The sequence below is a fragment of the Arvicola amphibius genome, chromosome 12 (assembly GCF_903992535.2).
Source record: "Arvicola amphibius chromosome 12, mArvAmp1.2, whole genome shotgun sequence".
Taxonomy (NCBI): domain Eukaryota; kingdom Metazoa; phylum Chordata; class Mammalia; order Rodentia; family Cricetidae; genus Arvicola; species Arvicola amphibius.
The window spans coordinates 62,978,441-63,004,860 of record NC_052058.2 but is presented as its reverse complement, the minus strand read 5'-3'; the positions used below and the strand labels follow the sequence as shown (position 1 = coordinate 63,004,860).

General features: G+C 41.2%; 1 protein-coding gene across 2 annotated transcripts in view; it reads left to right on the top strand.

Annotated features, from left to right (window-relative positions):
• The window catches only part of Astn1 (astrotactin 1), a 324,573-nt gene that overhangs the window by 169,247 nt on the left and 128,906 nt on the right, over positions 1-26,420 (top strand). For both annotated transcript variants that reach the window (XM_038349589.1, XM_038349588.1), the window contains exon 8: positions 3,764-3,848. In XM_038349589.1, coding sequence (XP_038205517.1) covers positions 3,764-3,848 — 85 coding nt within the window. The remainder of the gene's footprint in view (positions 1-3,763; positions 3,849-26,420) is intronic.

Sequence of the window (26,420 nt, the reverse complement as noted above, 5' to 3'; positions counted from 1 at the left end):
CAGAATAGTTCCTGTAGCCACTGTGATGTGTTACACTCTCCTTGCTGGGCACTTTTCCGTGGCCATGACATGTCTCTCTGTTGGATTCCTATGTACACCGCCACAGCGTCCGTGCCTCATGTGTTCCCTGCCATCTGTCACAGCAGATGCGGAGACTGTAACACTTCGGCTTAGGAGGGCATCCAACACCCTTGTGGGGTCTTTAAAATTCACAGCTAACAGTCGGAGTCTGTGCTTACACGAAACCCCTCTTAAAGTCAAGATTTAGCAGTTGGTTTCCATAGTAACTTTCCTCATCAAGTCTGAATTCCTTGCAGTATAGATGGCCAAACTGGATTGAGGAGGAATAAAGAAGAGGGAAGTTTGGTGGATTCTAGAAATGAGGATCTGTTGAGAGGCAGATTTTGGATATCCCCAAACTCTAGCCTGGTATGTTTGAAAATTCCTGATTTCCTGACTTTGGGTGGCATATGCCATTCTATGGAGAAAAGCTTTATCTGTTGTCAGCAGTATGTCCCCACATGGTAATCAGTGATGGAAGCCTCATGTGGAGCTAATGACCACGAAAGCAATTTGAGAAGGTAAATGCGCTACACAAATGGTAGGTATTTACGTCATTAGGAAAATAGGTCTCTGCTTGAACCTGGAGTTGTTACTGAATTTATTTTTACATGTTTTGTGGTAACCAGATACCAAATGTAGAAGAAGCTACTCCTTTATCGTTAATGCTTAATTCTAGACAAAGTGCCCAGCTGAGAGTATTCTTGTTCTGTGTTTTTGTTTTTGAGTCAGAGTCTCATATATCCCGGGCTGGCCTTAAAATCACTCTATAGCTGAAGATGACCTTGAGCTTTTGAACCTCCTGCCTCTCCCTCCCTGGTGCTGGGATGACAGGCATTTTCTACCATGTCTAGTTTGTGTGATGCCCAGGATGAAACACAAGGTCTCGTGAATGCTGGGCAAGTATTCTACCAATGAGCTGCATCCCCAGCTCCAGTTGAGACCATTCTGGGAATCAGATGTTGTGCTCAACACTCTGTTGTGGTTACATTCTGTTTACTAGCATTCTATTCATGTCTAATTGGCAACAAGGACAATCAGAAGAATATAAAAGATATATTTGAGCTATTAACTTGTTAATTGACTTAGATACATACATACACACACGCACACACAGACACACACACATATACATACATACATACATATATATGTGTGTGTGTGCACGTGTGTGTGTGTGTGTGTATTTGGGGGTGTTGTATCTATACACCAATTAAATTTTTATTTGTTTTTTTCTTTTTGTGTATGTATTATATATCCTGTGTGTGCACATGTATACAGGTATGTCTTTGGGTGTGCACGTAAAGTCTGGAGATCCACTTCTTTTTTTATTGCTGTCTATACTTTTTTTTAATTGACACAGGGTCTCTAACTGAATCTGGAGTTCACCCCTTCTGGTAGAGTTCTCCAGTTTCACCTGTCTCTACCTCAAGACCTAAGGTTACAAGTATACACTGTTGTGGCTGACTTACATATGGGCACAGGGAATCCAAACTCAGGTCCTTATAGCTGAGCAATACATACTCTACGGCTGAGCTGCATACTTAGGCTAAACATTTTAATGATTTAAGTTTGAACCGTAATTTGATGGTTAGTATTTTAGTATTGATTGCCAGCTTTACAAGTCCTTCATACTCATGGAAGAAACAAGCCTCTGAGCATGTCTAGAGGGGTTATTTATGGTAACTGAGGTGAGAAGACCTGTCCTATATATAATAGTTACTGTCCCATGGGCTAGAGTCCCAGACTGCATACAAAGCATGAAGACAGCTGAGGACCAACATGTATCGTCCTTTGCTTCCTGATTGCAGATGGCCCCTTCCTGCCACTGTGATGGACTGTACAGATGAGCCAAAGTCACCCATAAATTGCCTTTGCCTAAAGTTTGTCACACCACAGGACAAGCCGTTAATGCCCACAGTACCTATGAAAAGCCTACCTGTTTGAGGAGATTATATTGCCCTGTATACTTTGTAGTTTGGAGTTTGTGCTTTCTTTAAAATTCTTAAGGTATAAAGTCTGATTCTCCTATTACTTTGCCCTAGTAGCTGCTTTTTAAATCTTATTTTTCTTTCCTTTTATCAAAAGGTGGACATTGTTGGCAGATTTTTATCACTAGCCATATTTTCTGATGTTTCACATTAATCTCCATGGTCCTTTGTAACTATAACCCATTACTAGTGAAGGTAATAAATTTGGACCCAAAGTGGGTCAGTAGGTTCCAAAATAGCCTGTGATACTAAAGTCAGAATGTGCTGTACATGAAACAATGTACTGATCTCTAATACTCCTTAGATTTATCTAAAATTAAGAAGTTACCCGTTTTCACTAGTCCACCAGAGAGTGTTTTGGTGATGGGGGTTAAGTAACTATTATTTGCTATAGAGGCCCTGGGAGGCAATAGCTTCTAGGTAAATCTCAAAATGCATGAGCTAAAATTTTAAGTGAAAATTATCTTGGTCACACTGTTCAGACTCTTATCCTCTAATATCAGATATATTCTCTCCATTTTTATTAAGTTTTATCTTCATAAAGAGGAAATAGCATTTAAAGCTATTATTCTATTTATATCCATCTTGTTTCTCTTCCTTGAGAGATAAATAAGCTGTATGTATATTGTCTCCTCAGGACTTGGTACCTTTGTAAATTTGTTATTTACTAATTTCAGAAAATCACACTTCGTTATTTCACTGGTTATAAATTAAATAATCAGTCATTAGAAGATTAAAGCAAATGCTTTAGTGTAACAAATCACAGTGGCTCAGAGATAAGTAGCAAATTTTACAAAATGAGTCACATCAGGAAACAATGGCTGCTGTCTTCAGGACTGGTACTCAACAGAGCTATGGGTGCCAATCCTTTGGGAGGTCTCAACATTTGCATCTTAACTGGATGAACGTCTTGCAACCCTGCCTTGGGAAGGGTGGAACCCACAGAAAGGTAATCTTGTATGCAATTCCAGAAGCTTATTGGACCTCTTGGTATGCAAAAATAAAACTAACAACAACAATAACAACAACAAAAAATTCTTATAAAACTAATGATGAGGGAGAGCAGGAAGATGCTGAGCTATGCAGGGTGCAGGTGATACTTGTCTACTACCTTCAAAAGATACCTAGGCATTTTTCACTAGAAAATGTAGTTCCTATCAAAACAGAAGAGAAAAATTGCAACCTCCTTTAAATGCCATGGCAGCTCTATGGACTCAAAGCATGGCATGATGACAGTATCTCAAGTGACATCGTCATAAGTTCAAGTACTATCATTTTAAGAGGCTTACAAGTCTCATACCTTGTCCAAAGTTTGGCTTTCCTTATCAGCATAATATAGTAACAATACTTAAGTTTCAGATTCTTAGAAAGACTTCACATGTGGAGACTTTAAACATGTACCCATCACTTGCTGATTGCTGTGTTATTAAGAAGACAAAAATAAAATGTCCCCTTCCTCAAAGACGTGATGGTCTTTGTGCATGCAGCGCCTTCACACAAGTGTTTTAAAATCATCATGCGTTGGAAAATGGGGAGACTCGTTCATGAGGGCAGTGGTGAGGGGCATGCGTGACACAGTGGGCTGTATTGTATCACTTACGCTATTAACGAAGTCGGGAAATTAATCTGATCATTTCACATTGACTTTCTCAAGCATCGACACAGTAGCTGATTGGCGTGTGTTTCTCTTTTTTTCCTACCCTGATGCTAAGGGGAATGTCTGTGCTACGAAGGTTACATGAAGGATCCTGTCCACAAGCATCTTTGCATTCGGAACGAGTGGGGAACAAACCAGGGGTAAGTGAGACAGCAAGTCGGTAATTTCTATGTCACTGCATTCTCTCGCAGGCACGATGGGAGTAACTGTGGACAAGAAGTAGACTCCATGGGTGCTTGAATTCTGAACAGTCTGTAGTAAAAATGTCGCGGTGCCTTTCCATAGCCATGTCACGCCGATGACGTCCATGCCATATATTCCTCCATTTATGAGTCAGGAGATGCTGCCTCTCTGACTGGCAGCCCTGCAGCCTCCAGCTGGGATCTGAAAATGAAGCTGCCTTTCTCTTGCTTTCCACTCCACCTCCATCCACGAGAATTCCACAGGCAGAACTTAGCTGGTGATTTTGTTGGAAACACGTGAAGCCATACAGATTCTGCCGTAGCTCTCTTGGAGCTTGATGAGTCCTTTGAGAGACTAACAGGCCTCAAAACATGTTGCTGCCAGCACTGTCAGCAGGTGTGATGTATGAGACTCAGGAAGTGCTCTGTGCTGACGAAGAGTATTTGTGCCTGATCCTTAGTTGCCATTTCTTTGTATGACTTTTACGTTCTTGCAACTACATGTGGCTGAGGGAAAGTAGCTACTTTATCTATTGCCTATTATTATTATTATTTATATTTTGACTGTTTTATTGTAATAAAACATACATGTCATAAATTTACCAAGTTAATAGGTTTTAAGTCTATGATACAATGAAATTAAGTAAACATATATCATTAGAGAGCCATCACCAGTGTATGTCTTGCATTGTCACTTTTAAAAGGAATTTTTGTCTCTTGAATTCTGAGAGTTTGCTTTCTGCACTTGGTAAATGGTGGGAAGGATCAATAAATGCTAACTATTAATAGCAATCAGTGGACTAGGGAGAATCAGAAGGAAATCGAGGCAAAACTTGTTGGTAAGTGATTTCCTAGACTGAAAATTCTGTGTTTGCAGCCTGACAACGTGAAAAAAAATTAACCAATGCCATTGCTGACATTCCCATAGAGACTCTCACTCCTGGGTCCATGATCAACCCCTTCTATGTGATTCTGATGAACCAAACCTAGACTTGCCTGCGTAGTTCTGACTTTCAAAGCAATAAATATGGTGACAAATGGGTGAGCGTTTGGAGAAGAGCAATAAAAGTGATTGAGGAGCCCAAGCGATTGATTTATGACAAGGGGAGAGAAGAACTCAGCTCCGATGACTTAGCCAGCCAATGACTAGTCAAGGTTTGATAGATGCCCATAGACATGGAAGAGGCCAAATGTTCTGGAATTGGTTGAAGTTGAGGGATAAGAACAAGAGTCAGTGAAGTTAGGAAAAGGAAATCTGAGTCATAGGTCAGAAAAGCTAGGGAAGTCAACATATTCTTGTGTTAGTGAGAATAACAAAGAATGGCTTGATGGGAATGGAATCTGTGCTCTCAGCAGATAAGCAATCCCACAGGATTTTAGAGGAACATGTTTGGTGAGAGAGTAGAGGACTTGGCTAATACATGTCAAGTCAGGTATGAATATAGAACGACAGTCACTATTTAAATTTTTCATTGCTTCCTGACTCTCATCACTGCTGAGTGGTTGGCACAGTTGCTGTGGAGCCAGCCCTTTAGCTTATGTGAGGGCTGAGTATCTCAGCTGACCACAATTCTTACCGAGTAAAATGTTGTAAAAGGTGATGGATAACCACCTCTCTATCTCATAGCCTGCAATCTTGCCACTGAAGAAAACAACTACAAAATATCATTTCACGTTTGCTCTAAATGATCCAGCCTAGCCCTCTGCAGTGATTGGATTTGGTGGTTAATCGCTCAAGCCTCCCCATCCCTAGCCTGGCAGACATAGAGTGTGAGGATGGGCCTGACTTCACTTGGTAATTGCAAAGCCTTTGTTATCCCCCGTGGCTGGATGTGGAGACAGTCTTAGGATGCAGACAAGAGCCCCGGGGGAAATGGTAGAGGTCCCAGCACTGGTGTCATTTGGAACAAGACAGACTAAAGCACTGAGCTGCAGACTGACAAGAACATTAGCCCCAGGAAATAGACAAAGACACCTAATCTGTCATTTCCATCTCTAATTTCCATTATTCTATGATCTTCACTGTCTATGAGGTCTCACTGTGGACACTAATAAAATCATAGAATAACTATTAGGAGGAAAGAGAGGAGTGAGTATCTTGAGGACATTGGAACAGAAGTGATAAGCAGCTTGAGTTAAATTTATAAAACAATGCGAGACAAATGGATGCATTTTTTTTCTCCTGAAATAAGAAGATAAGTGAACAGTAGAAGATGCCATGCATCATGATTTAAATCAGGGTACCGAACTAATGCCGTGTTTCTTTAGATGATTTTCTAAAAATTATTTGAGATTGGTTTGAATATAAAGGATGCCACTTGAGTTGAAAACTGACAGATTTCCAAATAATGATACATATTGGGGCACTATGGGAAAAAAATCAATGATAAAGCTTATTTTCCTGGAATTTTTATTTAATGTTCTAGACAGTGAAGGTGAGTAGCCAATATAAGAGGTACTGATATTTCCCTGCAAACATTCTGATAGGACCTACGTTAAGACTGAAATAGGTTCATTCTAGGCAGAGAAACCAAATCCAGGTCTGGTAATAGTCTTTAGTGAGAAATTAAGGTTGATATGCCAGGGAAAAGTGGCAGAAAGGCATTTGTGCCTTTGAGACAAGGAAGAATGTCGATAAAGGACATTCGTACAAATAGTTACAAATGGATGCTTCTGTAAAGCAGAGAAGTTGCATCTGAAACTTTATACAGCTGCAGGCTGCCTCTAATTCATACAGTTGTGTGTGTGTGTGTGTGTGTGTGTGTGTGTGTGTATCTCTCTCTGTGTGTGTGTGTGTGTATGTGTGTAAATATGTAGTGTCCATATGATAGTACAGTGTGTATGTGTGCATGAATGACAATTTGTTTCTAGAATGGTCCTCTTGTCTCTGTGTTCTATCATTTACTCTTCAGTTTAATCATGTTTTCAGCAAGTGTTCACTTCATTACTCTTCAGGTCTGCCTAGGAACAAGGTGGAGTGTATGTTCTGGGGGAACTAACAGTCCACCCAGGAAAATGGGCATATACTGAACAATTGCAATGAGTTCCAAGACCTACCAAAAGAAAGACTTTGAGTAAAGGTCAATGAGAACATCCTTAAGGGGTGACTTAGGTAAGGTTGAAGGTATTCTATTAAACTGGAATAGAGTTTCATGGAGAAGCCAGACATTTTAACTGTTCTATTTGATAGGTAGGGACACGAAGAGCTTGAATTTCCAGGACTGGTAGAGAAAGTAGCTCCATTTAGTTTAAAAGTGTCTTGCACATGGCCAGGAGAGAAAGCTAAAATAGGTAAGAGTTAGCTCTCAAAAGAGGTCTTGCTTACTGAAGCTTCAGGCACTAAAACCCATTTACAGGATCCTAGACCTGTTAATAGAGGGTAGGTCCTTAAAGAAGTTGTGTATCCTCTTCATACACAAGTAATTTGAGAACCCTTTATAATGAACTCAAATAATTGTGTACACACACACACTCACACACACATACACAAATACACAAGCTTAAAACCTATTGATATCGTCTGCATTTTATTTATCTAGATTCTTCAAGAAAAATATATTCCCGAAACTGTCCCAAAGACAAACAGAAAAGAATATCTAAGAATTAGAAAAAGCCTATGTCTAACGTCTATTGATGACTTGCATTGCAAAATCCTGGTATCTCAGTCCTGCCAGCAATGCCCAGGAAATAGCAAGTAAATTGGGACGTTCATGTATTGATCTGCTCAGTAAAGTAGGCTGCTATAGCTTGCAAAGGTGAAGAGGTCCAGGTGAAAGAGGATAGGATCGTAGAATTCATTGCATAAGAAGAAATTTTTCACTAAAAATAAAAATTCAGGACTACGTAAGCAAAGTTGTGGATGACAGATTTCCAATGGTTTATTCAAGAAACATGTAGTGTTTGAGGTTACATCCTTGGCCTTTGATGCTTGCAACAAAATCAAGCATTCCTGTGATAACACTCTGTATCAGTCACCACCAGGGAGAGAACCCCGGGTTGAAGTGTCCTAACTAGTGCATATTTACTGTGTCTTTTATCTTTCCTGTGGGAATTTTCCAGGTAACTCCTTGCCCTCTCATAACTGTGGCTGCATGACACAGCCAGCGCCTCTTAGAGTCTGCATTTGATAGTTGTTTTCCAGGACGGCAAAGACAAATTGAAAATGTTCACAGACGAGAAATGAAAACAATAAATGAGGGTGGAGGAAGCAGGAGAGATTGATTTACATGAGAATATCAGAGGAGAAAAGAGACACCCAAATTTATTTAGATACTTTGGAGTTATTAAGAAAGACCATAATAATGGCTTTTTGTTAAATTAAAAGTGTACTCAAGGGCCTCTAGATACATCTTTCAGAACACCACAATTAGATTAAATTCATGCTTTTGGAGATTACTGGTAAATAATAGTCTGATTACTTATTCTGGCATCTCAGCTGCAGAGGGCAACACCAAGGAGATTCTCCAATAGAGAAATATAAACTAGCATTGGGCTTTAATGCTGAAGGGTAAAAACAGAGTGATAACTCATGAGGTGGGGCGAGGCCTGCTGAGAGAAATGAGCAGGTGTTTTCCCGAGGATTTAAAAGCTGTTGTCAGGCATGACCCTGGTGGCAGAGTGCTCCTCTCCCCATGGCTGCCCAGCGAGATGCCACCTCTCACAGGACATCCTCCGATACTGACTCAGTCACTCATATATGGTCCACACTGCCTTGAGATGGCCTCGTCATTGTCCCAAGTGCTTACGTTCTTCTGTTTCTGCAATGTCTTTATTTTTATTTATCCAGTGGTTACTTCTTAGACAGGAAATTCAATCTGATATAAATCAGTGTCCCATAAAAAGCCACAAAATCCTGTGTGTGTGTGTGTGTATACTTGCATGAATACATTGTATATGCATATACACATGTATGTACTTTCACTAGAAGGCCAAAGATTCACTTTAAGTTTCTTCCTTAATTGCTTCTCCACATTATTGTTTGAGATGGGGGCCTGTCACTGGAGGTCACCCACTGGTTGGCCAGCAAATCCTGGGGATCCATCCACCTGTCTCCACTTCTCTGAAGCCGGGATTAGAGATATGCTCCCTTTAAGGCCAGCCTTTGACATAGGTTCTTGGGAGTTGAACCCAGGCACTCATGCCCTCAGTTTGCCATGTCCTAAACAGTTTGTAAAACCCTCTTCACAGCTAGGCTAGAGGCCACTGTGTAGCTGTAAGTCCTTCTTGGGTTTGGGGCTCTGTCTGAATTTCTTTGATCAGCTATGAAACTCTTTGGGAAAGACTTAGATAAGCGTTATAGACCCTGATAACATAACATTTCCTGAACTTGGGGAACCTATTTCTAGCCCACCATCTGGTCTTTTTTACCCCACTCCCTTGCTTATTTCTATGTCACCGAGGTCATTTACCTTCCCCCAACCCTACAGATAAAACACACAGCACGGCCACCAGCTGCTGCCTTATCTTCAGTGCCCCCCTTCTGCCCTTCAGTCCAGACCTCATTGTCTGTGCCCAGTTCCTGTCACTGGCATGCCATTCCCAAATGGGATTATTTTCCCATTAGCTCCTCGCCCCCATCTCTAACCGTTGTCACTAATTCCTAACAAAGGTTTCAATTAATTTAGTTGACCATTTATTTGTTTTTCTTTTTTCCCTCCCCTTCTGTTTTTGTTTGGCTTTGCCTTATCACTTGCCTCTGTCTGCCCTTCTTCCTCCAGGAGTCACAGCACTGCTGCTGTCATTCCCTCCTCATTTCAGAGCTAGAATAGCAGAGGGAAGCTCTTGGAATGAAGCCGAAATCCCCTGGTCCCTTCTCGTCAGAAACTGCCTGCAACCTGATTCCACTGGAAATCCGCAGGCCACCCCTCCCTGAATGAGCAAGCCAGAACTTGAAACTGGCCATCGATGCCAGAATCTTCTTTATGGCTTAGTCGGCATCTTCCCCCAAGCACCAGATGGCTTTGGAAACTCGGGACCTCACTCTTAAGGATTTTCTCAAGTGAAAACACCTTTTATTTGACCAATTTTCATGAAAACTATTTGGTCAGTCACCTGAGTTTAGAGAGGTCCTTTGTCCTCTGCAGACAGACTTTTCAGGGCATGACCCCTCTGTGACAAACAGTATGTGCGTCTAATCTGCACAAAGGCCCCTTGTAAACTACTGCTGACTCTCGGGTCATTTCGGATAAAACCCTTGACTCCCTTCTTAGAAACAACACTTATAACCCTCTTGGTCACTTATAGATGACCTAAGAGTAAGGTGTGGTCAAGTGAGTGGCTCCTATACACCTGTGCAGTCCATGGAGCACCTACTCATGTATCATTTTGGAACCCCATTCTGACTTCTCCATTTGGTGATTTCAATTTCATTGGTCTTGAAGACGGTCCTGAGTCTATAGAATATCTCTGTTGTTGTTTTGGTTTGGTTTTTAGCAGGGATGTAGGGTGTGTGTATGTGCCTGTGTGTGTCCGTGTGTGTGTGTGTGTGTGTGTGTGCGTGCGTGTGTGTGTGCGTGTGCGTGTGTGTGTGTGTGTGTGTGTGTGTGTGTGTAGAAATATGGCTGCACATGCTTTTGTATGTGGAGACCAGAGGACAACCTAGGATGCCATCTCCAAGAATACTGTACCACTTCTTTGAGGCAGGATCCCATATTGGCCTGGAGCCTTCCAACTAGGCTAAACTGAATGGCCGGCAAACAAACTCCAGGAATCCTCCGGTCTCTGTTCTCCAAGTGCTGAAACTAGAAGCAGGAGCTGTGACAGCTAATGTTTTCATGTGGCTTCTGGGAGTCAAACTCAGATCCCTCAGTTTGCAAGGCCATGCTTTATCAACTGGGCTGTCTCCTCAGCCTCTGAGTATGTAGTTTTGATACATTCCCTCAAAAGACAGCGAAGCACAGCCAAACTTAAGAAAACTTCCTGGGCAAGCATCTTCCAGGCCCTCTGGTGAATAGGGACATCCTCTTCTCAATAGTCCACGCTTTTCCAGAGAACAGAAGAGTGTGTTTGTAGAATAGTGACTAAAAAGTTGTTTTCATTTGCTGATTGGGAAATGGAGAGCCCCAATAAGTGAAACAACTTATCTTAGACCACATAATTGGTGGCCGAGCTGTACAGCAACAACCGACTAGTGGAGATAAATCAATTGGATAAATATTTAAGAGAGAGGAATGAAAAGTGTGTAATATTCCGAGAGTCGGTTATTAGTGCTAGGTGGGTGGCAGACTTGCTTGTATTCATTTCCCTTCCCTAGGCAAGCAAACTCATCTTCATTGCCAGCTCTCCCCATTTGAGTGACAGGCGTCCACCTACAGTGCTGCCTACCCCCACAGGAGGGGTGACACTCTACCAGACTTCTGTCTCTGCCGAGTCCAGTCAAGGCACCATGAGACTTATTTTAAACAGTGCTGGAGGCGGGAATACTCATATTTCCTCCAACATGACCACCAGGGTGAAAAAAAATCAACCTCAATTTACCCTCCCATCTGCTCAAGAATGGAAGATAAATTGTTTCAATTTTATAGAAATGAATGTTTTATGTCTTGCCTATGCTTTCCAGAGAGTGTCCTGAATTCATATATTCTATTGAATGCATGGATGTTTTCCACTAAAAATGCTCCCTGAGCCCTCTGTTTCCACGGGTTCCAGTTTCAGAGTACCAGGCGGGTGAATGCTGTGATTTTTCTTCCCTTTGGGGATTTGAGCTATTTATCTTTTTTTTTTTAATCAATAGAAAAAGAAATTCACTCATTATCTTATGCTTAGAGAAAACCGCCATTACCATTTGTGTCTATTTCTTCCAATTTCATTTTCGGTGCATCAAAAGTTCTTGCTGCCACCTCCTTCCATCTGCATATTCTTTGTTCTTTCTCATAGTTTAACAAAGAGTGTGCCTAACCTTTATAATCACAAAAAGCAGTGAAGAGACTCAGCAGACTTCTACAACTATCCCTGCAGTGTGCTCTTTTTCTCAGACTTTTCCATAAGTCTTGATGTCTAATGGAATGGTCTCAGTTTTACCCTGTTATAGTGGGCTAGAAGAAATAAATGGTTTTTGAGTCTAGCATTCAGGCCAAGTTTTTAGTACACACACCTCTGCAAGTCAGTATAATAACAGCAAGTAACGTCTTACACAGTCACTATAACATTTAGTGTAATACTTCTTCACTTCCTCAAATGCTGAACAATTCTTCATGCAATGCTAATTAGTTCTTATCATTTATTGCATGTAAGACTATCGTGCTGAAGAGTTTTTTTTTTTTAAACTGTATCACCATGAGAGGCTGGAGAGATGGCTTAGTGGGTAAGAGCACTTTCTTAGCAAGTACAAGGACCTGAGTTCAAATCCAGCTCTCACAAGGCACCTGGGCAGGGCCATGTGTGTTTGGCACTGTAGAGGATACAATCAGTACCCTTGGGGCTTACTGGCTGTCATACAATCTCCAGGTTCAGTGAGAGACCAATTTCAAAGAAATAAGACAGAGAATGACAGAGCAGAACACAAACATTCTCTGGCCTCCATGAACACCTGCACGCAGTTTTGTATATACACCACATACTTACACTCACGCACAAACATTCTCAAGATAGAAATAAATAAACTCTGTGTGTGTGTGTGTGTGTGTGTGTGTGTGTGATACATATCTTAACAAAAGTCCTACTTAAATGTTTCTTAAGAGATGGGCAATTAGTGATATTTATACCACCTACAATTTCCGTGAAAGCAATTTCCATAAAAGTAATCTTAAGGTTTATTCTTCCTAGACAAGTAGTTTAGATTCTTGCTCAGCCGTTCATGCTATAATCATTTTTCTAAGCTTTAAATGGTATATATAATTTCAAAAAATAGAAGGTAAACATTTTGTCACAGCATAGCTAGTTTTGTGCTGAATCTTTTGTTTTGCTTCATATAAAAGAAGTGCATATGGCAGGAAAAAAAACTCTAAAAAAGTAGCAAAAAGAAAAAAAAAGCAGCAAAAAAAAAAATCCAGGTCACCTAAAATCCCTAAAATTTTAGCCACTGCAGTAAACCAGTAAACACACACACACACACACACACACACACACACTCCAAAAAGTGTGTATATGTGTGTGTATTATTGTTTGGAACTCAGTAGTCCATTGGTCAGCATCACTGAGAGATGAACAGAACACCTTGAACACTCATTCCCACATTCCTGTTGTTTTCATCATATCACAGAGGAGTTCAATCACTGAAATCCCCTTTCCCCTCCCGGGTAGTCACCCTCCCATCTAGTTATAGTGGTGACTTTTATTCTTTTATTAATAAGTAAGAAATCAAGGTTTAACTCCATTGGTGAGCTCAGAGCAACAATACAAACAAACCTCCCACAACCCCTAGTTTCCAAACCTTTCCACAAGGTTTTCCTCACTGGGATTAATATGTTGACTTGAGGAGATGCAGCCAGTGCCAAGCTTGCCACTTGTGCTTGGCTTTTGGACTTAAGGCCTTGGCATTCTGGAGTCCCCGGACTTCCGTTGTAGAGGACTGTGAAATGAATCCACACACCGCTGCACAAAACCTGAGGTTACATCAGCCCAATTAGCTCTAAAGTCGCAAGTCTCCCGTGGGGCTTCCAGGCACTGGTTCTTAGCATGACGTCATCCGTTCTTAGCATGACGTCATCTGCCCACCCTTGCTGATGTACAGCAGGTCCTCTTTTCTCTATAACCATGGGAAAGTACTGGCTTGAAAGAGGAGTCGGAGTTCTCTACTGTGAGACAGTCACCAGAGGGGACGCCTTTGTCAACTCTGGGAAGCTGAGTTGATGTGACCAGTGAACCTACTTCCACATGCCTGCTATTGTGTCCTCTGCCCTTGCAGGTACAGGAGCCACACTTGTGATGATCACACTCCTCGTAACCAAGTGGCCTCCACATGATCCTGGCAGCCACCCTTCTAAGTACTTGTATTTGTTGCTTTTCTTGTAGTGGTGGCAACTCCATTTTTACTCTGATTCACCATTGGAAAGTATGGTTTCTTACAGTGGAAATGTCAAAGCATAAGGTTACTGGTCACATAGCACCCACAGGTGGAAGGCAGAGAGAAATAAATACTAGTTCTCAGCTAGCTTTCTTATTTTTAATGCATCTTGGGACCCCGGTCCATGGGATGGCACCAGCGTCATTCAAGATTGCCTTCCCACCTCAGTCAGCGAGGTCTTCAGTTATATGTTCATCTCCTAGGTCATACTAGATCATGTGACGTTGCCCATCCATTACTAACACACTAGTAGAGGAGATTTAATTCTTCCTTCAAAACTTTAAGCTAAGGTTTTTGTCTACATTTCACAAGCAAGAATATAAAACCACATTTCCTACAGAAGACTTTTTTTGGTCAAAGACTTCAAGGGCAGTCGTTCCCAACAGTCTTAAGATGAAAGCAGGGACGAGGCTGAAATTTAGCTTTAGATTTCCAAAGACAGAGACTTCAAGAGTTGAGACGAGTTTCAAACAGTAAGTCTGTGTTCTGAGTTGAGACTCTTTCAGAATGACATAACATCCTACAGAGGATAACAAGTCACTAGAGGGACCTTGCTGGAGGCCTAAGCACAGTAAGTGCTGTTGGCTTCTGTCCAATTCAGGTAAAATGGCTCTTTAGCTAGATATATACTGAGGGGCCCTAGGCTGTGACTGTCTGTGGGGACATTTGTTGCTGAGTATTTTTGTGCTATTGTTAGTGCAAAATCATGGCCAGCATCCAGCTACAGTGACTCATCTTAGCAGAGGGCATGTGCCACCTATAGCAGGACTCCATCCAGAGGTCCACAGTTGCCTGCCTCCTGACACAAAGGAGGTTGAATGGAATACTGGGACAGGTCTTTGCTATGGGCAATGTTCATAGCCCTTGCCCAAGAAGTCATGGATGAGTAATGTGTTGTTCACTTCTGAAAGACAGGCTTACCCATTTTACCCATGCTACCTGACCTAGGGACCAGGCCATCTGGGACATGCCCAGTTTTCTCTTTTGGATATTCTTAACAGACTCAACTCAGTTTTGCTTAGGCTATTTCCTGTTAGTCAGCAAACTGCATACATCCTACCTACTTCAGTTAATATTTACCCACCCATTTTATTATTTTACTTTATGTGCTGGGAATTGAACTCAGAACCTCTTGCATGCTAGGCAAGTGCCTACCCCTGAGCCTCATCTGCAGCTCACACCTGTTCATATTTAACCTTTATGGGAGAAAGTGTAATATAATGGAAGAAGCAGAGTCTGACAGACATAGGCTCAAGTCTTTCTTGTACTTAAAAGACCTTGGCTTTTGGCTAATTTTATGACTTTTATGAGCCTTGATTTCATTGTCACTCACAATAAAATAATAGTATCAATTTAATAAAGTTATCATAAGTATTATTGAGAAAACCCAAATAAGATATGTTGCCCTTAGTGATCTTCATAAATACATAAATTCTAGAGAAACATACAGTGACTGTCCTCCAATCTTGGTTAGCATTAGTTGTGACCTATTTTGTCCTTCTATGACCTTTCACCAAATGATGCTAATTTAATGTCAAATTGGCAAGTGAGGCTAGCCAAATCTACCACTAGAGTGTAAATTACACAATGGGAAAAATATTTTCTCATGTATCATTGCATTGTCATATCCTAACATATTGCCAGGAGCACAGGAGGAACTTAGTCAATATTTGCTAAATAAATGAAAAGTGTGCCCATCGTACAAAGTCCTCCCTGGGCCAAGACAGTGACCGAGTTAGTATTATCAAGTTTTCATGTGGTTTGGGAAAGACATAATCAGACCTCTGTTTTCTAAAGGTAGCTACAGGTCTTATATAAGACCTTATTAAATTTTAGCTTCCCTCATGGAAGTGGTGAGTCACGTATCTAATTTTAGGGACAAGAGCAGGAGTGTATCAGCTGGATCACTGACAAATGCAGAAACTTCGAGTCAGAAGCCCCCCTCAAGGTCATATTATCCAGTGTTCCACTCTGTATAAACATCCCTCCAGCGGTCTTTGTAGCAGATGGGCTTCCCACCACTGTTTGAACATTATTAGTGACGGGCACAATGGTATTTGATGAGGCAGCTCATTCTATTGTTGTAATATGGATTTTTAAACAGATCTTTGGGCTGAATAAAAATGCATTTCCATGTGACTTTCACCTGTTCGGTCAGTTTTGTCCTTTATAATGAAAAGGGATGCACTTCCTTCCTTCTGTGCTTCACAGCCAATTCCTGTGGTAGCTTGATGTAGATTACAAAAATATGCTGAACTTTTGTACAGTATAGGGTGGGTGCCTGAGAACAAATAACGTTGTCAGGTGTGGGCTGACTGGATCTTAATTTTTCTGGTGTTCCAGATCATTGTGTACAGATAACTGCTTCCTGACTTTTCCCTCTCAAAATGCCTACATCTTCCAACTATTCTCTCTCTTCCTCCATGTGTGTGTGTGTGTGTGTGTGTGTGTGTGTGTGTGTGTAAGAGAGAGAGAGAGAGAGAGAGAGAGACAGAGAGACAGAGAGACAGAGAGACAGAGAGAGAACATGTGTTTGTGGAGGCCAGAGTTCTACATCAAGTATTTTCCTCATTCTCTACCTTATTTATTTTTTTACTCAGTCTCTCACTGAAGCTGAAGTTCACTAATTCTGCTAGGCTAGGTCCAGCTGGTGAGCATCAGGAAATCTGCCTGTCTCTACATCACCTGTGATGAGATTATAGACGTGCACTTGCTTTAAAACAAATCAGTTAGTTAGCAGTATATTTTTTAGTTTCTTTTTTAACTATAATTTTTATTCTTTGAAATTATATTATAATTACAGTATCCCACCTTTCCTTTCTTATCCAATCCCTTCTCTGTGACCTCCCACCTTGGTCTCTCTCAAATTCATGAAATTCATAGCTTCTTTTTGTTTTAACAGGTATATATGTAGCTTATGGACATCTATTCCTAAATATATATTACAGTTCGTAAAATATTACTTACATGTATATGTTTTTAGGACTGACAGTTGGTATTGGATAACCAATAGACGGACTCTTCCCAGGAGGAGCCCATTTCTCAGCATTTCTTCATTGCCTGCAGCTCTTTGTCTAGGCTTCAGGCCACCAACTGGGGTTTCCCTGCTAGGTCCTGAGAGTGTTTGGATTGGGGCGGGGGGGGGGGTGGTTAACCTGATGGAAAGGTGGACTTTAACACAAAGAATTAAGCTGCTCCAGATGTCAACAAAGTACATTTGAAGAAATTGCAGTGCCCCACAGTCCCTACAAGCAAGGAAGGGAGACCCTGTGTCAGGTGCAGCCTTCCAAGGGATGAACTATTCTAGTCATTTATGCCTGACACCGGGTTTAGGGTAACAGGCCATGTTTACTAAGCGCTTCCGTGGTCACAGGCATTATGGGTAAATGCTGAAAGACTATGCGCACTAATACCTCAGCAAGTTTCACGAGTGAGGAATCTGGGACACAAGGGGACACATAACTAGCATGAAATCCCACGACAGGAGTGGAAGGAGGTGGGATGACCTTGGAAGTCTGGCCTCAGGCTCTCTGTGAGGCCTGAGAATGACTATGACCACCATGGAAACATCCAGATAGGTTTCGCTCAGCAGCTCTTCCCAAAGCAGGCCCAGCATCCTTTGCGGCCCTAGGGAACCACGTGGTCACACACTTTCACTTGTTTTCCAAGGCCAGCTCAGATAACTGCTCTACCATAAAACCTTCCCAGATCTGCAGCTGGAAGCTACCTCCATATTTGTTTGATCCAGGCTTGTGTCGTTCTTGTGTCACTCTGTGTCCTGTGCTCTCTTGTCTTGATGTCCTGTTAATATGGCTTTTGGAACAAAGGCCTACTTTGGAAACTCTTTCTCAGCTATACTCAATGGGTGTTCAATAAAAAATTAATGGTATCTAGTGAGATTTCTAATATATGAGACATAGCCTCACAGGACAGATGTTTATGAAGGAAGGTCTGTCTTGACTTTCCTTGTAACACATCACTTCTACTAGGGATTTCTTCTTTGCTACCCATCCTTTAATGAACTAGATCCAGAAGCCCTCTGTGATCTAGTTCATTTCAGAGACAGGAAGCTTTAATCTATATAAAACTGAGCCAAAAGATAAGAATTAAGATTCTACCGATCATCTGGGTCCAATTCCTGGCTCTACCTCTTATTAACTACTTTCTTCCCTTGAGGAAATCCTAAAGCTCTCTGCCTCTCCACTTCCTCTCCTATGAATTAGAGTCATTAATAGTAACTATTTCACAGAGGCCCAGTTAGAAGTGACGTCATCACTTAGTATTCACAGATAACTGGCTCCAGTAACCACTCCCATACTCAAAATCCAAGAAGGCTTATGCCCCTATAGCATTTGCCTTTGCCCTATGTACATCTTCTTGTATTCTTTAAACTAAAACTATCTTACTTATAATAACTAAATACATTGTAAACACTCAGCCAGCAGTTCTCTGCTTGTGTTGATTAGGAAACAACGAGGAGGAAGAAGAGTCTGTGATGGTTCAGTACAGATGAAATTCTTTTCAGGTTGCAGAACCCGAAAGCTGACCGTAAATGTCAGAATCCTGGAAGGCAAATGTGTATGACCCCTGTGGATAGTTGGTAACACCAGTGACAATAAACTTAGATGGCTCTTCTTTTCAGAATGAAGGGCATTGGCTAGCAACAGATACAACACTTGCTAGGGAAATGGTTTTTACAAAAGAGAGGCCTTGCTTCCACTGTTCAAAACCTTTGAATTCCAGCTACTGTTTAACAGTCCATGGGCAGCCTGGGTTTAATTTAGTTTGGTTTTTTAACTTTTTTTTCCCCTCTGCTAGCCTCAAAGACACTCCTATTCTTCAAAAGCCTTGTATCATTCTTGCCCAAATTGTGCTTTGCACTGGGCAGGGGAGGGTGTTGTTGGACACAATATCCTAAATGTGGGCCTCTTGCCTAATTATTCTGCAGTCATATGTTCCATGGAAGCCCCAAGCAAGTCAGATGCCCTCTTTGAAGTCATTAGTCTTCACAGCAGGGAAGGTACATCATCAAAGACTCTGTTTCCCAGAACCCCCTGCTGCACCCTTGTGCACCAGCGCATTGGGTGGGGAGGGGGAAGAGAGGAGCCTACACATGCATTAAGTCTACTGTTTTCTGGGCCCTGAATCACAAATCCTTTGAACTGCAGCTCAGAGAGAAGGTTGATGATGCTATCTCAGAATTTTTCCCCATTCTTGCTATCTTCAACAAGTTTAGAAATTAAATTGACAATGGCCTGGAATATAAAAAGTAGGGCTTGGCTGGAGTTTGAATTGGTAACCTAAAGCACTGGGAGATAGGGGTTAACAAGAAAAAGGAATGTTTCTGAAGATGTAGATACTGAAAATGCGATTAATAATCACTATAAACTGTGATGCTGGAAAACAACCTCTCTCTCTCTCTCTCTCTCATACACACACACACACACAGAGTGAGAGAGAGAGAGAGAGAGAGAGAGAGAGAGAGAGAGAGAGAGAGAGAGAGAGAGAGAGAGAGAGAAAGGATTAGTAGGATCCTAGTCTGCTTTTTGGTTTTAGCTTTGTTGTTGTTTTGGTTGTTCTTGTTTATGGTGTTATTCTTTTTTATTTTTTATTTGTTTGGTTACTGTTGTTTTGGTTCTTTTTTTCCTATGACTGAGTTTTATTTTTTATTTGTTGGGGACCTAGAGAGCATTTTTATTTCTAACTTCCCATTTCTTAAACCCCTTTTAAACCCTTTGACTAATGTGAATAAAATGATGCTTAACCCAATTACTTTTCTAAGATGATGTTTTAAATTTCTTCGCAAATTTGGGCATTAGATTTCAGTGCTGATATCTGAGGGCTTGAATCAAGACAACCTACCCCACTCTTACTCTATCATAGAATTCTTAAGAGAAAGAGACTGGCATAGAGTCCAGGTGTCTGGAATGCCCACCCTAAGTTTATAACATGGAGAACACCCTTAATCCCATGTGTTTATGCCATGGATCTCTCACATGTGTGTATAGGCTGATCTATATGACCACAGCTGTCCAGGAGGGAACTTTTTCACTCCATGTGTCATTTGACAGGCTGTTATCTGGTTCCCACCTCCTTAATTATTCCCCATGTCCTTCATCTGCAGGTGCCAAAAAAGATTTATCATAAAGACCTACCCATTTTACACTCTGCCTCAAATTTATCAGTTGTCTCTATAGAAACGTGAAGCTGTCAAAGATGAGTTACAGCTTTCTCTGTCCAAGCCTCTGTCAAGCTCTCCATCCTTTCTACTCCAATCACTCTCTGCCTCAGATGCTGTGGCAGCACGTCTTTTGCAGAAGCTGTTTATGTCCCATGCTATGTCCATGCCTTTACTACTTCTGTCGGCAGATGTGTAGCGTTTTGGGAGTCTTCTCTTATTTCTCTCCATCTGGATACCCAAGCATCTTATTATCATTTAAGTCTATATTGAAATGGCCCTTTCCTCACCAATGCTATTTAGTCTTTTTCCTCAATGTTCACCAATGCTATCCAGTCTTAAAGAAGGCATCTCCCTCTCTTGTTATTCTACTATTCACATTAATATCTGTATTATTGGTTTCAAATGATAATTACAATAATCTGGCAACTATAATGATTTGTGTGTCTACCTCCCCATGCCTCTGCTATACAAAACTGCAAGTTCAGGGTTATATAATTTTCCTTTTTATAACTGTGTGGTGTTTGCTATCACATTCTTTACTGAGTGTTGGAGGGGGGCCCTCTTGTTTGTCCTGGCTGCACAGAACCGAAATAACCACACAGAATTTATATTAATTAAATCACTGCTTGGCCCATTCACTCTAACTTCTTAGTGGCTAACTCTTATATCTTAATTTAACCCATTTCTATTAGTCTGTGTATCACCATGAGGTCGTGGCCTACCAGTAAAATTCCAGCACATCTGTCTCTGGCAGCAGATCCATGGTATCTTCTGACTAGACCCTTCTTTCTCCCAGCATTCAGTCCCATCTTCCCCACCTACCTAAGTTCTGTCCTATCAACAGGCCAAGGCAGTTTCTTTATTCATTAACCAATCAAAGCAACACATAGATAGAAAGACCTCCCACACCATTTCCCCTGTTCTCTTTAAACAAAAAGGAAGGCTTTAACATAGTAAAATTCTAGCAAGAATTACAGTTACAATATTTATATCTACTTTATCTTTTATCATAACTAAAGAAAACTATAACTATAAATTCTTCACTCCATCAAAGACTCCAGAAGGATATAATATTACCTAAGTAAACAGGAAGTGAATTGTAAACACCTTCCAAAACTCTAGAATTGACAGAGATATCTTTCTGCCTGGACAGTCACCCAAAGTTCTTCTGTACCATTGGAGCATCCAGTCTTCAACCCACAGGCTCATAGTATCCAGGAAGCAGGAAATTTCAAAGACAGGTCTGCCTTTATTGGCAGTTTGCCAGCCATTTTCTTCTGTATTCTGCAGAATGTCTCGCAGACTCTTTCATGAAGCAGGAAACCTAAAGGATCATCTCAACTTTAGGCAAGTTCAACAGTCATTTCTCTGTGGGTTCTGCATATCCAGTTTTTACAACATACCATGAAGCAGTTCATGCAAGAGCAGTTTCTTGCCCAGATGGCTAACAAACTCCATAAGGAGCCTCTTCTATGCCCATCTTCTTCTTGAAGTAGATTTATGCTGCCAGGAGCAGATGTGTCTCACTGTCATGAAAGTCCTAAGTTCTTAAATATTTTAAATGCCATATTCTGTAGCCTTTGAGAGAGATGAAGAATGCCTATCCATCTGAAATATATCTCTATACATCTAGAAAATCGAACTAACATAACTACAAGTTTGACTATTATAGATGATTATCTATTAACCTATATTTCTTAATTATACATTACATTTTTAAATGAGCAGAGGAGGCAACTACAAATAAGATAGCACAGATAAACCAAATCACTTTTACAGGAAGCTGGCTACAGAGCAGTGCTTCTCAACCTATGGGTCGTGACCCCCTTGGGGAATCAACCAACCCTTTCACAGAGGTCACCTAAGACCGTCAGAAAACACAGATATTTACACTATGATCCATAACAGTAGTAAAATTAGTTGTGAAGTAGCAATGAAGATGATGATATGGTCACCACAACATGAGAAACTGTATTAAAGGAAGGCTGAGAACCACTCCTCTAGAGATGTTATCCATTTCCTGTATAATACTCATACATAAATCAAATATGTTTAGGTAGATAGACTCAATTCTGTTAAAATGTTGATGAAGTTTCAGTATGAATTCTAAACCACAGTATGCCATACCTGGTCTTCCCAAACTTGTGTTTTTCTTATCCACAAATAGATTAATTTCATCTGATAGCCCCAAATTCTCAATTCATCCCAACATAAAGTTCAAAGTCCAAAGTGCAGAGTTTCCTTTAAGCTAAATGTAGATAAAGCATAAGTATTATTCATCCTGAAGCACATTCCTTCTGGCTGTGAGCCCATGATTTCAAATTTTCTGCTTACCAAATTCAGTGGCAGGATAGGAACAGAGTTGGCATTTCTGTTCCAAAAGAAAGCAATACACAAGAAAATGGGGGTAACTGGTTCCAAGGAATCCTGAAACCTAACAGGGAAAACATTAAATCTTAGAGCAGAAAGGTGTCCTTTAACGCCATGTTTTATGACAGGACACCCTGGACTTGACTCCCCACCTTCTCACTGTTCCACCTTTCTGTCTAAGCCCTACTTCTCCAGGGTTGGAATCTCATTTCTGTGGCTCTCCTAGGCTGGCATTTCATGCTGGTATCTTTACCATTCTGGGGGTTTGAGTCTAGTCCCATCTCAACAGTTTCACTATACAGGAGCTCCTTGCAGTGGTTCTACTTATTTGGCAAGTGTTTGTCAGGGCATCTTCCCTGTCAGCATGCTTTGGATCTTACCTGGGATAACTATGTTCCTCTTGCTCTTACATTCTGGGAGCCTAAAGACCTATGAACATGCATACTTTGCCAAGGTTTGCCAGTTCTACATTCTAGATCAACAGCCAGAGTGATACAGGCCAGTTGGTACCTGGGGTCAGTGAAGCTGTGGCTTAGGAGCACAGTGCCAGATTGGAGAGCACAGGCCCCAGGAGGCTTCAGGCATTGAACCCATAGAAGATATCTAGATCTTTTCTCCAACAATCATTCTATACTTCTAGATCTGTAGGCCTGTTAGGTCTATCTAGATCTGGGGTGGGGGGTGGGGGCTCAGTGCTTTAATCTCTTTGTCCAATGGTCTTCCTTTATTTGGGGGCAGGTTTTCAGCACCAGTATTTTCTCCCAAACATTTTGTTTAAAACTATAGCAAGTCAGGTTCCAAATTTTACTAATCTGATTACATTTTAATTATTCATCTTTAAAACATCTCTCTGTTCTTGATCTCACTGTATGTGGCTAAAGTAACCATGTTAAAGTAGCAGGTTAAATGCCCGAGAACCAGTTATCCTGGTTTATCACTCCTAAGTTCTGCTTTCCATAAAGTTTCATCTGGGACATAAGCACAGCTTTCTCAAGTTCTTTGCAAAGATGGCCTTCACTCCATTGTTCAATAGCTCACCACCAGCCCCCTGCAGAAACCTTGTTCTCTTTGGATGTAGTTGACTCCACAGAGGCTCATGTGCTTGGAATTTTACCCCACGGTTGCAGCACTGAAGTAGTGAAACCTTTAGGAGGCAGGAACTGTTGGGAGGTGGTCAGGTAGTAAGGAAAGGAGTCTTGCTGGTTTTTCTGACTGACTATGACCTAAAAAGAGTAGGCTGTCATAGTGTGAGCCACCCATGCATTTCTGTCTCTTCAGGACTAGTGCACATCTCATAAGAATGACCTTCACTGTCTCAATCAACAATCCAGTCACAACTATTGAGTGACCTCCAATAGACTTTACTACAACTTTCATCTTATGAGTCCTCATTCATCAGAATCACTCCTATAATGTTGCAAGCAGGCAAGCATAGTCGTCAAAATTCATCTGTGCTTTTACATTGTCTGTGTCCAAAGTCCCTTATTTCAAATGTTTGGGATATCAATGCCTGTTCTGTTCTAAGTCAGTTTCCTACTACCTTGACTGAATACCATAGACTAGGCCATTAGTAAACCATGGAAGGTGTTTTTAGTTCTGGAACTGAGAAATCTAAAAACATATGCTAGCATCTGGAGTGAGACTATATACTGTATCAAAGAGAAGGACAAGTGACCACATATGCTTCAGAGAGAAAAGCAAAGCCAAATCCTATTTATAAAAACTCTTCTTACGATAACTTACCCATTCCTATAAGAACATAAATGACCTTCATGATCTAAGCCAGTGGTTCTCAACCCATGGGTCTCGACCCCCTTGGCAAACCTCTGTCTCTACAAATATTTACATTATGGTTCAACAGAGTAGAAAAATTACAACTATGGAGTAGGAATGAAAATGGTTTTATGGTTGGGGGCTACCACAGCATGAGGGACTGTATTAATGTGTCACAGTTTTAGGAAGGGTGAGAACCACTGAGCTAAACACTTCTAAAGACCCCACCGCGTATAACCATCACAAAGGTAATTACATTTCAACTTCAGTTTTGTAGGGAGTGGGTGGGGAAGCCATGGTAGAAGACTTGTGGAAATATGTACTTCTGAACAGTCCATGCTTGGTGAAGGGTTGGCAGGAAATGGATGTTGATTAGGTTTTTTTTTCTTGCCAGTCCCTAAATTCATAGGAATTGTTAAATTCAAGTCCCATGCACATCAGAGTACATGAAGCTAAGGTGTGTTCCCTCTCTCTCTCTCTCTCTCTCTCTCTCTCTCTCTCTCTCTCTCTCTCTCTGTCTCTCCCCCCCTCTCTCTCTCATATATATATATATATATATATATATATATATATATATATATATATATGGCTCTGTATTTCTGTATTTTTTCTCTCTGTATCTCTTCATCTCATGATATCTCTCTTTTTCCTACACACAGACAGAGACCCCCCACACACATCTCACTCATACATGAGTCTCTGACAGGGATCAGTCTCAAGTGAGGAAGTGAAGAATCTCTTCACATCTATGGGGAAATCCACAGTTGTCCCAGATCCAGGCATAATGTGCATAAAGTACAAGTTTATGAAACTTGGGTACAGGGAAGTTGTGAAACCAATGAATGGGTGAGCTGAATAAATTAGTATGAAGGAAACACCTGAACAGCGATATATAAATATATACATATATATGTATATATATGTGTGTATATATGTATATATATAGATATATATATATTAGAATAGACAGTAGTCTTGCTGCACCCCATATATATTTAATAGAACCCTAACACAGATGGAGAAAGGCTCAGCCTATGACAAACGGATCTAGAATCTAATAAAAACCCCAGCAGCTTAGCTTGGGCCACTGGAGTCTATATCTGTAACACAGATAGAGCTAAGTGTTGTAGAAGATGGATTTCTGGACAGGCAATGTCCTGGGGTAGCTACAAGATATGGGGTGGGGAAAACAGAGTTTTGAATATAGATCATCCTGTTCCCAGTTACCTCTAAGTCATCCTACAGAGCTTTCCCAGAATCCTCATTTCTGTTCTGTTGCCACTGTCACAGTTTGAAAGACTCTTCCCTGGAGCACTACAGCATTTACACATGGCCGAATGGGAGCTCAGGCCGTTAGTCTTGTCGGTCTCTTCACAGGACTCTAAACATCTTATGGACGTGGACTATTACTTTTTGGTTCTGGGCTATGCATGTGATACAGCCCTCTTGGTTGGTCATAGACAGCAAGTGCTTGTACTGCTCTTCTTCAGTTACTGGAACAAAATGCTGAGCTGGGTATTATGGCTTATACTTATAATTCTACATGGGAAGCAGGAAGAGGAGGATTACCATGAATGAACCCATGGCTAACTTGGGCTACAGAGACAACTGCCTTTAAAAAAAAAACCAAAAGAACAACCACATAACCCTTTCCTTCCTGCAAAGCTTAGAGAACATTGAGGAAGGGGAGAGAGGGTAAAGACTGTAGCATCAAAAGACTGAGAAGGAATGCTGCCCAACTGTCTTCTGGGCACTCATAAAGTCTCAGATAGCTGTGATTGTCTGCCCAAAATGTTACCATCCCATTGTGGAGACAGGCGCTCACCATGGCCTGTGCCTAGGTGAGGATATCTGTCAGCTGAGGACTGTGAAAGTAGAGATTGCCAGTTTTCTTCAGGGAAGTGGCCCCTGGGAGGTGGCCCATGCTACAGCGGGTGGCCCTACACTCATGAGCTTTGAATGGCACTCATTGGATTTAATGAGGTTTTAAAAAGGAGGAAATGGAGTTGGGAGGGAGATGTTGCTGGAGGTGATTTAGAGGCTCAAAAGGGAGTGGGAGTAGATAAGATCTAAACGCATTGTGTAAATGTACAAAATTATCAAAGAATAAGTAAGAAGAAACAAAAAAGAAAACAAAATCGGCAAACTAGATGACTTGAACATACACCAGAAATTATTTGTCCACAGTTGGAGAGGCCACAAG